Source organism: Lepisosteus platostomus, chromosome 21 (assembly GCF_059453375.1).
Source record: "Lepisosteus platostomus isolate fLepPlt1 chromosome 21, fLepPlt1.hap1, whole genome shotgun sequence".
NCBI classification, from domain to species: Eukaryota; Metazoa; Chordata; class Actinopteri; order Semionotiformes; family Lepisosteidae; genus Lepisosteus; species Lepisosteus platostomus.
In genome coordinates this window covers 11,293,341-11,306,601 of record NC_142631.1, presented here as the reverse complement: position 1 = coordinate 11,306,601, position 13,261 = coordinate 11,293,341, and the positions used below count along the sequence as shown (strand labels likewise).

The 13,261-nt window shown below is 39.8% G+C and overlaps 1 protein-coding gene across 8 annotated transcripts in view; it reads left to right on the top strand.

The window, feature by feature from the left end:
- The window catches only part of LOC148644040 (centrosome-associated protein 350), a 73,103-nt gene that overhangs the window by 56,584 nt on the left and 3,258 nt on the right, over nt 1-13,261 (top strand). For 7 of the 8 annotated variants that reach the window (XM_088615178.1, XM_088615171.1, XM_088615174.1 and 4 more), the window contains 5 exons: nt 554-810; nt 6,781-9,161; nt 9,928-10,203; nt 11,331-11,468; nt 13,005-13,130. In XM_088615178.1, coding sequence (XP_088471304.1) covers nt 554-810; nt 6,781-9,161; nt 9,928-10,203; nt 11,331-11,468; nt 13,005-13,130 — 3,178 coding nt within the window. The remainder of the gene's footprint in view (nt 1-553; nt 811-6,780; nt 9,162-9,927; nt 10,204-11,330; nt 11,469-13,004; nt 13,131-13,261) is intronic. The other variant, XM_088615179.1, reaches the window with a different exon arrangement.

Here is a 13,261-nt window from a genome sequence, read left to right as displayed (position 1 = left end):
TCTGTCTCCGCCTGCCATCGTGGAAGTAGGCCTCTTACAAAGTGGTGAAGTGCATGATCCTAGAATACTCAAGCCCCTTTGTATCCTGAGTTCACTCTGGGTCTGAAACAGCCTACAGTACCTGGTTCACTGGGGGGCTGTGATATTATCAACAGTAATGTTGACAGTGGCATTATCAACAATCAATTTATTACAGTTTTGACTACAGTTTACACTCCTCAACAACTTTAAAGATCAAAATGTGGTTCGTATGGATTTGATCACGACTCGGGACATCTGACATTATGTGCTATTTATATGAAAATTCTTCTCAGTATCTGTGGTCATTAGCTTCTTTAAGAACTATTTGACAGGATATTCAAAAGTAAAACATTTGAACATTTGAAAGTTGAATGTCGCTTTCATTTCTGTCACATTTTGTTTTGTTCATCTCTTCAGATTCTAATATTTTTCACAGAATATTATTATAGGAGAAGTGTTAAGAGGAATTTCTTGCACAAATATCTCCACATTTACAGACCTACATAACGTGAAGTTTTGCTGGTTTCTTCAGATGTTTGACAGAGACAGAAAGGCACCTAAAAGGACTCCTTCCCTTACAAGAGATGTGGAGCTGGAAGAGGAAGAGAACTGTCCCTGAGATCCGGGTCAGAGGAATGACGTTGGAAGGGGCAGACGCTGATTTCACCAGTTTGCATCACGAATGTCAGACTTCAGAACTGGAACATAGCGTCTCTGAAATGCAGGATAGAAACAGACAGAACACTGACAAGAGCCCTGAGTCATCGACCAAGTGCAGCCCTGAACAAGGTAGGTTGGAACATGTGTTATGTTGAGTTACGTTACAACCAGAACCACTGGAGCAGCTCTTGTATGTATTCGCAGTATTCTGAATGTTGAAAACAGTCTCCGTTACTTGCAGCTTTATGTGTAAAGTGGTTTTATTAGCTAATATCTTACCGTATTCTCCATAGTAAGCTAGTAACCACTAGTCTTGATTTTTCATGACAGTTTTCTGGGGATTCTAATAATTAATTTAATAAAATATATATTTTTTACCAAATGCTGCCAATAATATTCATGTTTTTTATTTTATTCGTTTCTAGAAAACAGTTGCTTTTAGTTGTAGGACCACATGAAAGACAGGCCATTGTACTCATTTGGTAGTTTAGGAGCCAAATGATTCAAAACTTTTGTTTAGCCAGTTCTTGAAGAAGTATAGTTTCTCAACCATTTCACTGGTAGCATAAAGACATAGGAAAACTTATAAACAAGAGGTAAAATGGATCAAGTGGCCTCTTTGGTTGTTAGTAGCTACAGTAGTTTATTAATTTCTTGAAAGAACCCAGAACAACATGCTTGGTTCTTTATCCATACTCTTACAACACTTTGGGTAAAGAAGTGAATGTAGCATAAAATCTATATTTGATTCATTTTTTCTGAATTATTGAAACAGTAGCAGTTTCCTGTCTTAAAATTGTACACACTACTATATTGTAAATGCACAAGTAAGGCCTTGAGCCATGACGTTTAGTACATTAATTTAAAATCTACACTTTTAACTTTATCCTGGAATAGTATGTTTCAGCATAAACCCTTAACACATAAACATATCACTATCTTGTTTAAAATTAACTTTTTGAAGCCTTTCATTATGGTTTTCAAACAATTACATAGCATTAAGACATTATGTTTCGGTTGGTGTTTCCGAGATTGAGTTGATTACATCTGGTGTTCCCCAAGGCTCATTACTGGGGCCTTTGCGACATAGCATTTATTTGCTTCCTACTGCCCAAAAACATCATGGCATTGTTTCAGTTCGGCCGCAACCCAGTTTGATAGAGAGGAGGGTGACAGAGGACAGGCAGAAGGCAGTTAGGCAGTTTCACAAAGATAGGTGTGCATTGCCCTTCTTGGTTCCATTTACCGAGAGGAGATAAGGAGAGAGAGATACTGTAGGTGTGGACAAAACGGGAATGCAGTTTCCCACAGCTCTCCAGCTCTCACTCTGAAAGAGAGTGAGTGCTCATGGGACCCCCTTTTATAGAGTACAGTAGGCGAGGGGAGGCTGCTGTTCAAAGTCATGGGGCAAGAGTACAATCCACATCTCCAGGGGGAAGAGGAATGCTACTTAGCCCCTCCCTCCGATTCCTCATCCCCGAGGAACATTTGGAAGTCCCGGAGATGGATGGATTAGTGACAACTGTGTGTAGAGGCACAGTCTATAACTCCAGGGGAGAGTGGAATGCTACAATAAGATTGATCATTTCCATGGAGTTGATATTTAAATTTAAGTCCACAGTAAACCAGAAATTGAGTTTGTTGTACTAGTACTTCTTGATTACACTTTTAATAGAATATAAATACTCAAAATACTTTGTGTTTTAATAATAGGCATGTTATAAGTTTCTTCCACTGAGTTAATAAACCAGTTGCTGTAATCTACTGATGCTCCGTGCTCATGTTTCAATCCAAAATGAAGAAAGTGGGGTGATCTTCCATTTTGATGATCCCCAATTAGTTTTGAGCCTCATGTTCAGAATCCTGACTTAAGGACTTAAGGTCATCACTACTACACTTTATATTGACTTCCTAATGGGTTTTATGTTAATTTTAAATAAGATGTTTTTGCTTAGATTCATACAACATGTATATTTGTTGTATGGCTTCTTGGTATGTTGCTAATATGTTAGCTGTTTACACCTCTACTTGTGACCTTCACTTGACTGATCCTGGTTTATTCTGACTTCCCTGTTATCGACACTTTGTGGGTGATGACCTTGTGTTGCTGTGGTCCAAAGCTCTGGAACACCATCCCAAGGGAAGTCAGAGACTAAGTCACATTGTATGCTTTTAAATCTAACCTGGCTTTTTAGGAAAACAAAGTGCATATTTTATATTTTGAGTTTGCTTTTTTAGCTTTGTAATGTTCTTTAATTATAATTTTTCATGAAATGGGGTTTTGTGTATTATAAATTGCTTACAGATTTTGTTTCATGGAGCTATATTTATTCTTTACTCTTAGCCTTGCCCTGTGCTTTACAGATCTGCTTTAATATTAACGGGATGTGCAGGTTTTTCAAGCCCTAGTGCCAGCACTCCTGCTGAGTCACCAGATCTGTTAGATGAGGCTGCTGACTCATGCTTCCCTTCAGCAACTAGACACACTATACAGTCAAGTGATATAAATAAAACGGACTTCTCCCTGCCCTTTAGAAAATGTCACTGTCACAGTAAGCACTGGGATCCATGTGTGAAACTGTTGCTTTACAGTTTAAAATGTTATTTTAAGCTCTTGATCAGTTTTACATGCTATCAAAAAAATGTCTGGAGTGCAGAAACCTCTGTACAATAGGTAGTTGTAAAGATGGGAGATAATGATCATTATTATAAACATAACCTCTCATGCCTAATGAGACATAAAAGAGGCCTTTTCTGTTAGATTTTATATTTAAATGTGAGGCACACAGGGGTTGTGTGACCTGCATGTTCTCACTCCCTTGACTATATTAAAACATGTTAGTGTGGTGAGACTAAAAATAATTTCATTCATCTTGTTTATTTTTGTGAATTTATTGTTAGATTTGTACTTTGCCGTGTGATCTGGACTGTCTTGCTGGGAAGCCATATCTGTTGATTTTATGTTTCACACACGCTCTGATGTGGCTTTTTAGTAGGGCCACTGCCTGAACTGTATCATGAGGTAGGGGAGTGTGTCATGATCTGAATCATTCATTTGTATTAATAGTGCTCAATTTTACTTCCACTTGTTTATTCTGAAATCCTGTCCTATCTGTATTTAATTTTGTTATTTTTGTTTCTGGGAAAGGTTGTGTAACTATATTGATGTTTGCTGTGAATCCCTTTGTGGATCATTGTTGAGGAAAGTTATGGTTATTGCAGCTTAAACTCAATTTTCTCCCAAGATGTCATCTTGCTATGGTTTAATAGACGGGTCTCAGGAAAACAGACACAAAAGGCAGCTGTAACTCACATTACGAGTGCTACATTTATTTATTTTGCGAGAAAACATAGCAAACCAACAAAGAAAACAAAAGCTTAAGCTCTTCTTTCAGATTCTGCCTAGACATCATCCTTCTCTGCCTCTCTGTCATTACTTGAGCAGCTGAGCTGCTTACCAGCTTCAAAGCAAACTCTCAGAATGAAACCTCAAAGCTCAGACTACACAAACTCCCAGTCCTCCACAGAATCCTTTTCTTCTCTTTCTAATCTTCTCTTTCTTCTGGAAGCCTCAGCTTCCTGGTTTTTAAATTATCATCTGACCTTTGTCTTTCAGGAATTTGTTAGAACACTAGGGGTGGCAGGACATTTCCCTCAGCTTTGTGGGAAATGTAATAGTTCAGGCCAGAGCTGAACTATTAAGCCTTCTTGCCTGAACCTGCTGTCCTCTCACTAAGGTTGGAAATTGTTCTTTTTTTCTACAACAGGTTGAAATATCATCATCCTAAGATCAGTAATATTGAAACAGTATTCTAAATGAGGTTTCACTAGTATATTGTTATTATTTAAAAAATAAAATTCCACAATTTTTTAAAATTTTGAATTTCTATGACAATAACCTTTCTTATTGCTTCTCTGCATTGTCTTGATGAGACCATAGAAGCATCTATATAAACGCCCAGAATCTTTTCATGTATAGCTACCTGTATCTCTGGATCAAACATGTGATATGTACTGTACAGTACAATACATGTTCATATTATTAGTGCAGATCACTTAGTATTTATTAATGTTAATAATAATTAATCTTTAATTTTTCATTTGATTTTGTACTTTATTTCTTGCTTCAATTTCTTTGCCACTCCCTCTATTTTTGTTACAAGCAAAATTAACTACCATTCTAGCTTTATCAGAATGTAGATTGTTAATATAGAGCAACAAAACAAAGCAGATCCCCACAGCATGCCAGTACTTACATCTATCCAATTTCAAATTGTTCCGTTAAGGTGACCTGATGTTTCATATTTATTAACCTGGATCCACATACGTTTGTGTTCCTATATTTATAATTTAATAATCAGCCTTTCATGGGGTATATACTTCTTCCAATACATAGAAGAGTTAGAAATATGCAAGCTAGGAGTATGTACAGTAAATAACATCCCCCGTTTCTTTATGTACAATATAACTGTGAAAATACAATTGGTTTATAGTGATTTAATGTTTTAAGGACCCAGCTCCTTAGAACACAGTGTCAGATACAATATGTGAAATTATGGGACATGTTATTGACATCTTATTTTGTAGAAACCTATGTGAATTATTTACTAGTATGTTGATCAATTTTTTAAATCATTTTCTTTATTAACCATCTATCATTTCCTAACTTATTAAATCCAATTTTTACAGTTTGCTTACTGTTGTAGTATTGGACAAAGGTTTTCATTGTTTTGTGTCTCTAATACTGTATTTGTATTATTTTCTGTCTCAAAATATCTCCTGTCCATCTCTTTATACTTTATGCTCTGCTTTTCTACAATTCCAAACCCCAGTGTTTAACTCATAATTTAGAGATTGAAAGTATGAATCAAAACATACTGTCACGACTATAGTCCCCCCTCCTTAAGGGTGCTCCAGCCCTTTCACTAAAGACTTCATTCCATGCACCTGCGCCCTATTCCCTGCCCACCTTATAAGCCAGGCGCTGACGCTCTTCCGGGCTCTGCATCTGATTTCCATATCGTGCGAGTCCGGGACCAGGAAGCGCCTGGTCCCGTTAAGGTTTTAACCTCGGTTCCCGTTCCTGTTCCCCGTCCGCCGGTTCCGACCCGGCCTTCGTGGTTTTTAATTCCTTCGTCGGATGGATCTCCTGGTTTTGGACTTACCCTTGCGTTTTGGATACTCTATGGATTACTCTTGGATCGTTCGCCTCGGCCACACCTCCCCCGTGCACCAGCGCACCTTGGACACGCCCCCTGTCTTCTGCCCCGTTTTCCTGCATGACATTTCCCCAATGTTTCCCCACTCCGTCGGACTGTGTCGTCCGCATAGGGTCCGGAAAGAACTGTTCGTTACACATACTAAATTGTGACTATTTGTACGAGTGTATCTACATTGAAAAGATGTCTATAGGTCAATAAGATTATTTTCCTACTTGATGCTGTTGGGGAAAAAATACCTGAAAGGGTACAGTAGGAAACTTAAAATTAGCTATAGTCTATGTGTGCAGAGGTTAATGATGGAGGTACTATATCAGCAAGTCTGTCCCTAACTCCTCAATAATACAAGCCTATTAATAGATGTTTCGGTATCTCCTTAAGGACACTTTCCATTGCAGCAGGAAAAGGGTTGTGCCTTGATTGATGTCTTCTTTCCATCTTAAACTTTAAACAGCAGTTGCTGTAACGAGGCTCTTTAAAAGATTCTCAAATGAAATAAATGTGCCATAATCATGAAATGTTTTTTTTTTTTTCTGGTAGTCTTGCATTACTACAGTACAACAAGCCCATGCAATAACATCACTTGCACATGCTTTGCCAAAAACTGTTCAGAGTATTGAGATGAATAGCCCGTATATGCTGAAAGACTAACCCGGGCATTTAGACATCAGGACCTACTCAGATATTAAGATGGACCATGTGTTTTATGAAAACGTCCTTACTACATGTTGTTTTCTTTATGACAGATGATCAGACACAAAAGACAATAACAATGAGCCCTCAAAAGAGGAAGACTCGTCTTCTAGAGCAGCTTTGAAGGCTTATCACTTATCACTTCCTATAAAACATTTCTGTGAGAATTCCTATCTTTCTTTTCCAGAATTCCAGAGAGCATCTGCAGTCCATGTCAATATCTCTGATGTAACTGTTTCAGCTCTAGAAATTGAGAAGGATCTTCCCTTGGACTTGGAGAACAGTAATTGGGAAATAATGCAGTTTGGTAGCCCAGAATATCAGAATACAGTCAATACTGGTTCACGATTGCTCTCTGCTAGATATCCTGTAGGCTGTAAAGAGAGTCACACATTAATTAACAGGGCAGTACAAGATTCAATGTGGTACAAAGCTCAAATTGGCCAACAAGCAAAATGTTTGCTTACAGTTAACAGCAACCCTGAGACGATACCATCTTCAGATGATACTGGAGTGAAAAATAATCAATCTGTGTCCCTCCAGGCTTGTACTGAGGTAGAAAAGAATGAGAGAGAGTACCAGCTTATTAATCAACCCGCATATACTACTGAAAGCTCTCTTATTGAAATCACAGCTCCAGTTAAAGAAATTGCTACAGACAACCTGAGCAAGGATAGTCTGCCCCTTGCTGCTGACAGTGGAAAGGCAGACAGCAGAGGTTTTGGAGATGAACCTTTAGAGAATTATGGAAAGTTGACTTACCCCCTGAGTTGTGAAGGTCAGAAATCCACAGAAAAGGACAAGCTGCCAGAGAAAATACTTGGAAGTATGATGTCTTTAGCTGCTGAAGACCAAAAAAGTTCAAAGGTTTTAGATTATGCAAAAGCCGAAATACATACCACCTCACAATCTAATAAAACAGGAATCCTTGAAACTTGTCCAGAATTGTGTTCTGAAAACCTAGAGGTGCAAATGCTACACAAAGAAAAGCATATCACACAGAAAGCCGAGGCTTTTACAGCCTTAAAAGTCTTAGCCTATGAGGAGACTTTATCTGAGATATTGTCCCCTGTAGATGAGGTTCTTTCATATGGGAGTGCTGAACTCCCATCCATAGCAGGAGCGCCTAAATTTGGGTACACTGAAGCTTCCCTTACGCCTCCTCCTTCTACGGATAATATTACAATGACTAGTGAAGATGATTTCCCTCCACCTCCAGCAGAAATAGTTCAGCTCCAAGTGGGCAATAACTCCACTGAAGATGACAGATCTATCAAGAGCGAAGACTTACCTTCTCTCTCAGAAGATCTGTCCGTGCCTGTGGTTGTGTGTGACGCTAGTGAGAAAAAGGCTATCCCTTGTGTGGGAGAAACTGCAGGGTCAACAGAGAGAGAGACTATGAGAGTGAACTCTGCCAAAATAAAAGGTCACTTCCTGCTGGACAAAGATGAAGTATCCTCCTCTCTAAATAATAATAAGATATTAAATGAAGAGCAAAATAACAATGAAGACCAAAAATCTAAGCTTTTTGTCTCTGTTTCTGCAGAAGATGACAGTGATGAAAGCTCTGACCCATTGTCTTCCTTTGAAATTGGCCATCGAGTGTTAGTTTGCCACACCAAGCCTGGTGTATTGAAATATAAGGGTCCTACCAGTTTTGCAGCTGGTTATTGGGCTGGTGTGGCCCTGGACAGCCCAAATGGACACCACAATGGGACATTCAGAGGTGTCCAATACTTTGAATGTGCAAAGAACTGTGGTGTGCTGGTCAGAGCTGAAGATATTTCACATCCGCTTGGGGAACAAGACAGTGACTTGGAAACCAAAGCAGATGACGATCCCTTCTCAGATGATGAGCCACCAAAGAATTTCAAATCAAACCAAGAAAGGAGTAAATGTACCACATTGTCTGAAAAAACATCAGATGGAAATACAGACAGAAATCAATACCATGGTAGGGATGGGTCAACAGCCCCAAAAATGTATAGTAATAGCCTTTATATGGTGGAGATGAGGAAGACACATCTTCAGATGTCTGCAGACCTTATTGAAGAGGAGTCTATCTACGAGGCATCTACATGCTCAGTATCTAAATCCAGTTTAATAGAGATAAACCCCCTCCAGCAGGTAATTTATGAAGCTGCCAGGGCAGTGGAGGAATTTGCACAGTCCAACTCCCCACTAGAACATGGTCCAGGCCTGGATAATGTTGATCAAACCACAAAAGCTGTTTGTGACCCTTCCTTGTTTTCAGCCAAAACTCCAACAGAAAGATGTGGTAATAAAGGTCCCTGTGATGACTGGATTGATACCAATCTCATCCAGTCAGACAGTCATGAAATTCCAATGATGGGACTTTCCAAGTTGAGAGACTCAGAAAGTGGACTGGCTGTCTTCTTGCCACAGCATACAAAGAATGTGGAATCTACCAATGGTCGTGATCTGGATCTTCTTGTGGACAGACTGGCTGAGAATCTGGTAAATGAGGCTGTAAGAGATGCTCTGGAGATTAAGAAAATGCAAGACACCAGTGACAATCTGAAGGATAATCCATCCAGCAAAGATCCTGTAAGTATGAAAGCCATTTTTTTCCACATTGAGCTATATGTATTATATGTGTTATAAGAAATGTTGCAATTGGTAATTGTGCAACACCAAACATGACACATTCAGTGTAGTCTTAAAATACTCTTTATTTTAAGATTTTTGCATTCTTTACTCTCCTGTAAAGAGTATCCTTTCTCACATACTAAAACAAGGGCTAGAATGGAAAATGCAGAAGACTGGCAAATAGAAGTCAAAAGGTTTATTGATTAACCTTTCTGGCCTTCATTTGCATGCTGTAAAATTGATTTTGTTTACTGTGGCATGACCAGAATGACCTAATAGTGATCCTTTTATAAGGGAGTCTTGCTAAACAGACACACTAGCACAGCCATGAGGTAGAAATAGTGTTCTATTATTTACAGTGCTATTAACAGAAAAAACTACAAAAAACCTAGCTCTCTTCAAGCTCTAGTTGCACTTATTCTCTGAAATCCTTCTCCATCCATCCAGGCAGCTACGGTGCTTATTAATTTCCAAACACAGAATTCTCTTCCAAAGATTTCACACTTCAAAAACACTCATTCCACCCATGTCCAGTTGCCTCCCTCTAAGAAATGAGATATCTGAGGATGGCAGGTAATTCTCCATTACTTTCTAGGGAATGTGGTTTAGACAAGAACCTGTATCTTGTCTCCAACAACCATTGTATTAGATAAAACTTTGACTGGAAGGAGTAAACTTCAGAAACAGGTAGATCAAAAATAATCAAAGTATATTCACCCTCCAGGGGAGCATCGTGCTTGGTAAGATCGAGGAGAATCAGAAGAGAATAAACCAGCTGTGCTTCAGGGACGTCTGGTCTTGTGCGATATCTCCAGAGCCTGTATTGGAGAGTAGCGTCCCACCCCACAGCCCTGAGATTGTGCTCAGTTTGGTGGGGGCTGCTGTGGAACAGCTGTGGAATCACAGAGAGGGTCCGGGACTCAAGAAGTACCAAGTGCCTGACATGGGCAGAGTGCCACCCCATCTGGTGAACGAGGAAAGCCGCAGAGCCTACAGACAGGTATGTGTGCTACCCCTTGAGACTGACAACGAAAAGCAATTTCACAGACGTATAACCAAATAAATCCATTTGATATACTGTAGGTTTTAAGTGTACAGTATGCTTCAATTATGAATGCCCCACACTTTCCAAGACTTACAAACCTTAATTTTAACAGAACATCCCTTGATTTGAATTCTGTGCTTTTAACTTATCTGTTCTAGCATTTTGTTTACCTTTTTAATCACTTCCCCATATTGTCTAGTAAATAACATGTCAACGTAAACACCTTCTTTATAAGTAGCCTCTTCTAGCTGAGCATTTTCCATTTTGTATTTATAGTTTGCTTTTACTGTACTACCCTGCACTTGTCTACATTAAAAATCATCTGCCCGGTGCTTACCCAGGCAGGTAATCCTCCTAATTTGGTATCATCTGCATACTTGACTAGTTTACTAACTATTCTAGAAAATAGATCATTGACATAATCTAAGAGCTGTAATAGTTGTAGTATAGATCCCTGTGGTACTCCACTAGTTGCATAACTCAAATGTGAATGCCCATCACCTGCAATTTGAGAATTAATCTCTTATGGGGAACTTGATCGAATGCCTTCCGAAAATCTAAATACACCATATCTTATGCCATATGTGTATTTATTACTGTTGTTGCTTGTTCAGAGAACTCGAGCATGCTGGTTAGGCAAGACCTACAGTAGCTTTTTTAAATCCTTGCTAGCTATTTTCCTTAGGATATTTCCATATAGGGTGATCCTCTAGTTTAGTTCTTATAATCATTTCCATTAACTTTCAGAAGTCAGCTTTTTTAATCTATAATCACGTGGTTCAGTTTTCACACTCTTTTTATGAAAGGGCACTATATTAGCAATTCTCCAGTCCCTAGGCTCTAATCCTGTCTTAAACGACTGTTGGAAGAGTTGAATGAATGGTCCCTCATTTCCTTGAGTACAATTGGTAAGATACCACCAGACCCAGAGAATTTATTCGTCTTGAGTGAATCTAGTACCTGAAACACTTTTACGTCTTCTATGGAGGATGATTGAACTAGTATGCAGAAGATACCAAATTGAAGTTCCCCAGGCATCTCTGATCAGTACAACAAGACCATAAACAAGTCTCTCTTTTCAGGTCATATTCGATCTCACCTCGGACTTATTCCACAGTGCCTTTAAAAGTGACCAGGTACCCAGTTATCCATTTCCTGGGAAAGGAGGCTCTCCATTCTCGGCAGTCCTGTACGCCAAGACTTCCCTCTCGGATATCAAGGTAATATTAAAGGAAAATAACTCTTCCGTCCATTTTCCATCCACTTCTTCCACTTCAGGGTCGGAGGGGACCCGGCAAGTATCAGGCACAGGGCAGGGTCCACCTTGGACAGGACGCCAGTGTGACTGTCGCGGTTCCGCGCGGGCTCGTGCCCTCGCCGCTCCACCCCGCGGGCTCGTCCCGCAACACCTGGGCGTAAACCCGGGTCTCCGGCATAACGCAACAGGGAACCAGCCGAGTGAGCCAAAGGAGACCTCTCTCCCTCAGCCCAGGCAATGACGTCACCATGCCCAAACTAGCTCCGCTACACCAGTCTATCGCAGGGCATACACACACAAACACACACACACACTCACACACAGAGCCAGTTTTTCCCAGAAGGCATTTACCCTACCAGTATGTCTTTGGGAGGAAACCCCCTCAAACACAAGCAGAATATACAAACTCCACACAGACAACACCCCAGGTCAGGAATTGAACCCAGAGCCCCCACGCTGTGAGGCACCAATGCTAACTACTGCACCACTGTGCCGCCAGGAAAATATCCTTCAGGCCTTCAAGGGAAAATCATTCACTACTTGATGGAGTCAAGGAATTTAAGAATAAAACAGTGTAAAAATAATGGTGACGCTGAGTGGGAGGTGATTTAAAACATTGACAAAAAATTGTATTTTGCCGCCTTATGTTGAGGTTGAGTAGTTTCATGTGAGTACAAAGCCATTCTTTTACAAGTAGCCATGTCTTAGAGATGAACATTCAGTTATTAAGCGTAAAAATTGGCCTGGTTATTAATCTTGTATCTTCCCGTCTGAAAAGGGTTGAGGTTTGTATCGTTGATTACCATCAAATCATTGAAGAGCAGTCATACAATTTCCTGGGTCAAATCTTACGAACTGGAAGGCCAAGACTATTTGTTTATATAAAATAAATTAAAAGACAAAATCACCTGTCTTTCCATACACAACAAACAAGCCATCAGGTGTCTTGTGAAGCTTATTCTTTTTCTTTAGAGCACCTACACTATAGTTAAGTATTCTAGGACAAGCTGTATTGGCAGATTTTTCAGTATCCCAAATTCTCATACATTGTGGTTGTAAAATAGTGATGCGTCCCAGAATGTTTGCTTTCAAACACATATTTCATTTGTTTTGTACCATCAACATCACTGGCAGCAGGTAAATACTATTTCATGAGATCAGCAGCTCATTCTGAAATGCTTTTCTTTGTCTGCTAAGACAACTTAGAACCAAATACATGCCACAATGTCTCGATACTGCTGAACAATGCAAAAGAAACTCACCTTTATTTCAAAAATCAATAAAGCATTAATGCAACTCAACCAATGGGTTTCCAGTTCATTCACCTGCAGCAATGCCATGAAACCACAACCTTCATTGCTGTGTTGATCCTGTACAGTATATTACATATTATTATTTAATTGCAACATTCTGCAGTGTGCTTGAATCACAGGTGGACCAGAGCTGGAGTATCTGAGCAATTTCTTGGATTATAGGGGAATTGTCTCGTCTCTCTCAGGGCTTCATCCAGTGTGAAGTGCAGAGGCAGCTGAACCTGGGGCGTAGTGAACATCAGATGAAGAGGCTCTTGCAGACAGGCTCCACGTATGGGAAGGTACAGAGGGACATGGTGGATTGCATTCTGGTAAGCAGGAAAGGGCAGGATATCTGGTGAAAAGCTGGTTCGCAACATGTGTACAATGTGCTGCAGTGTGAAAGACTGCTTCAGTGAGCTTGTCCAGCAGCGAGACTGGGTGTTTGTTTTAATGTAAGCTT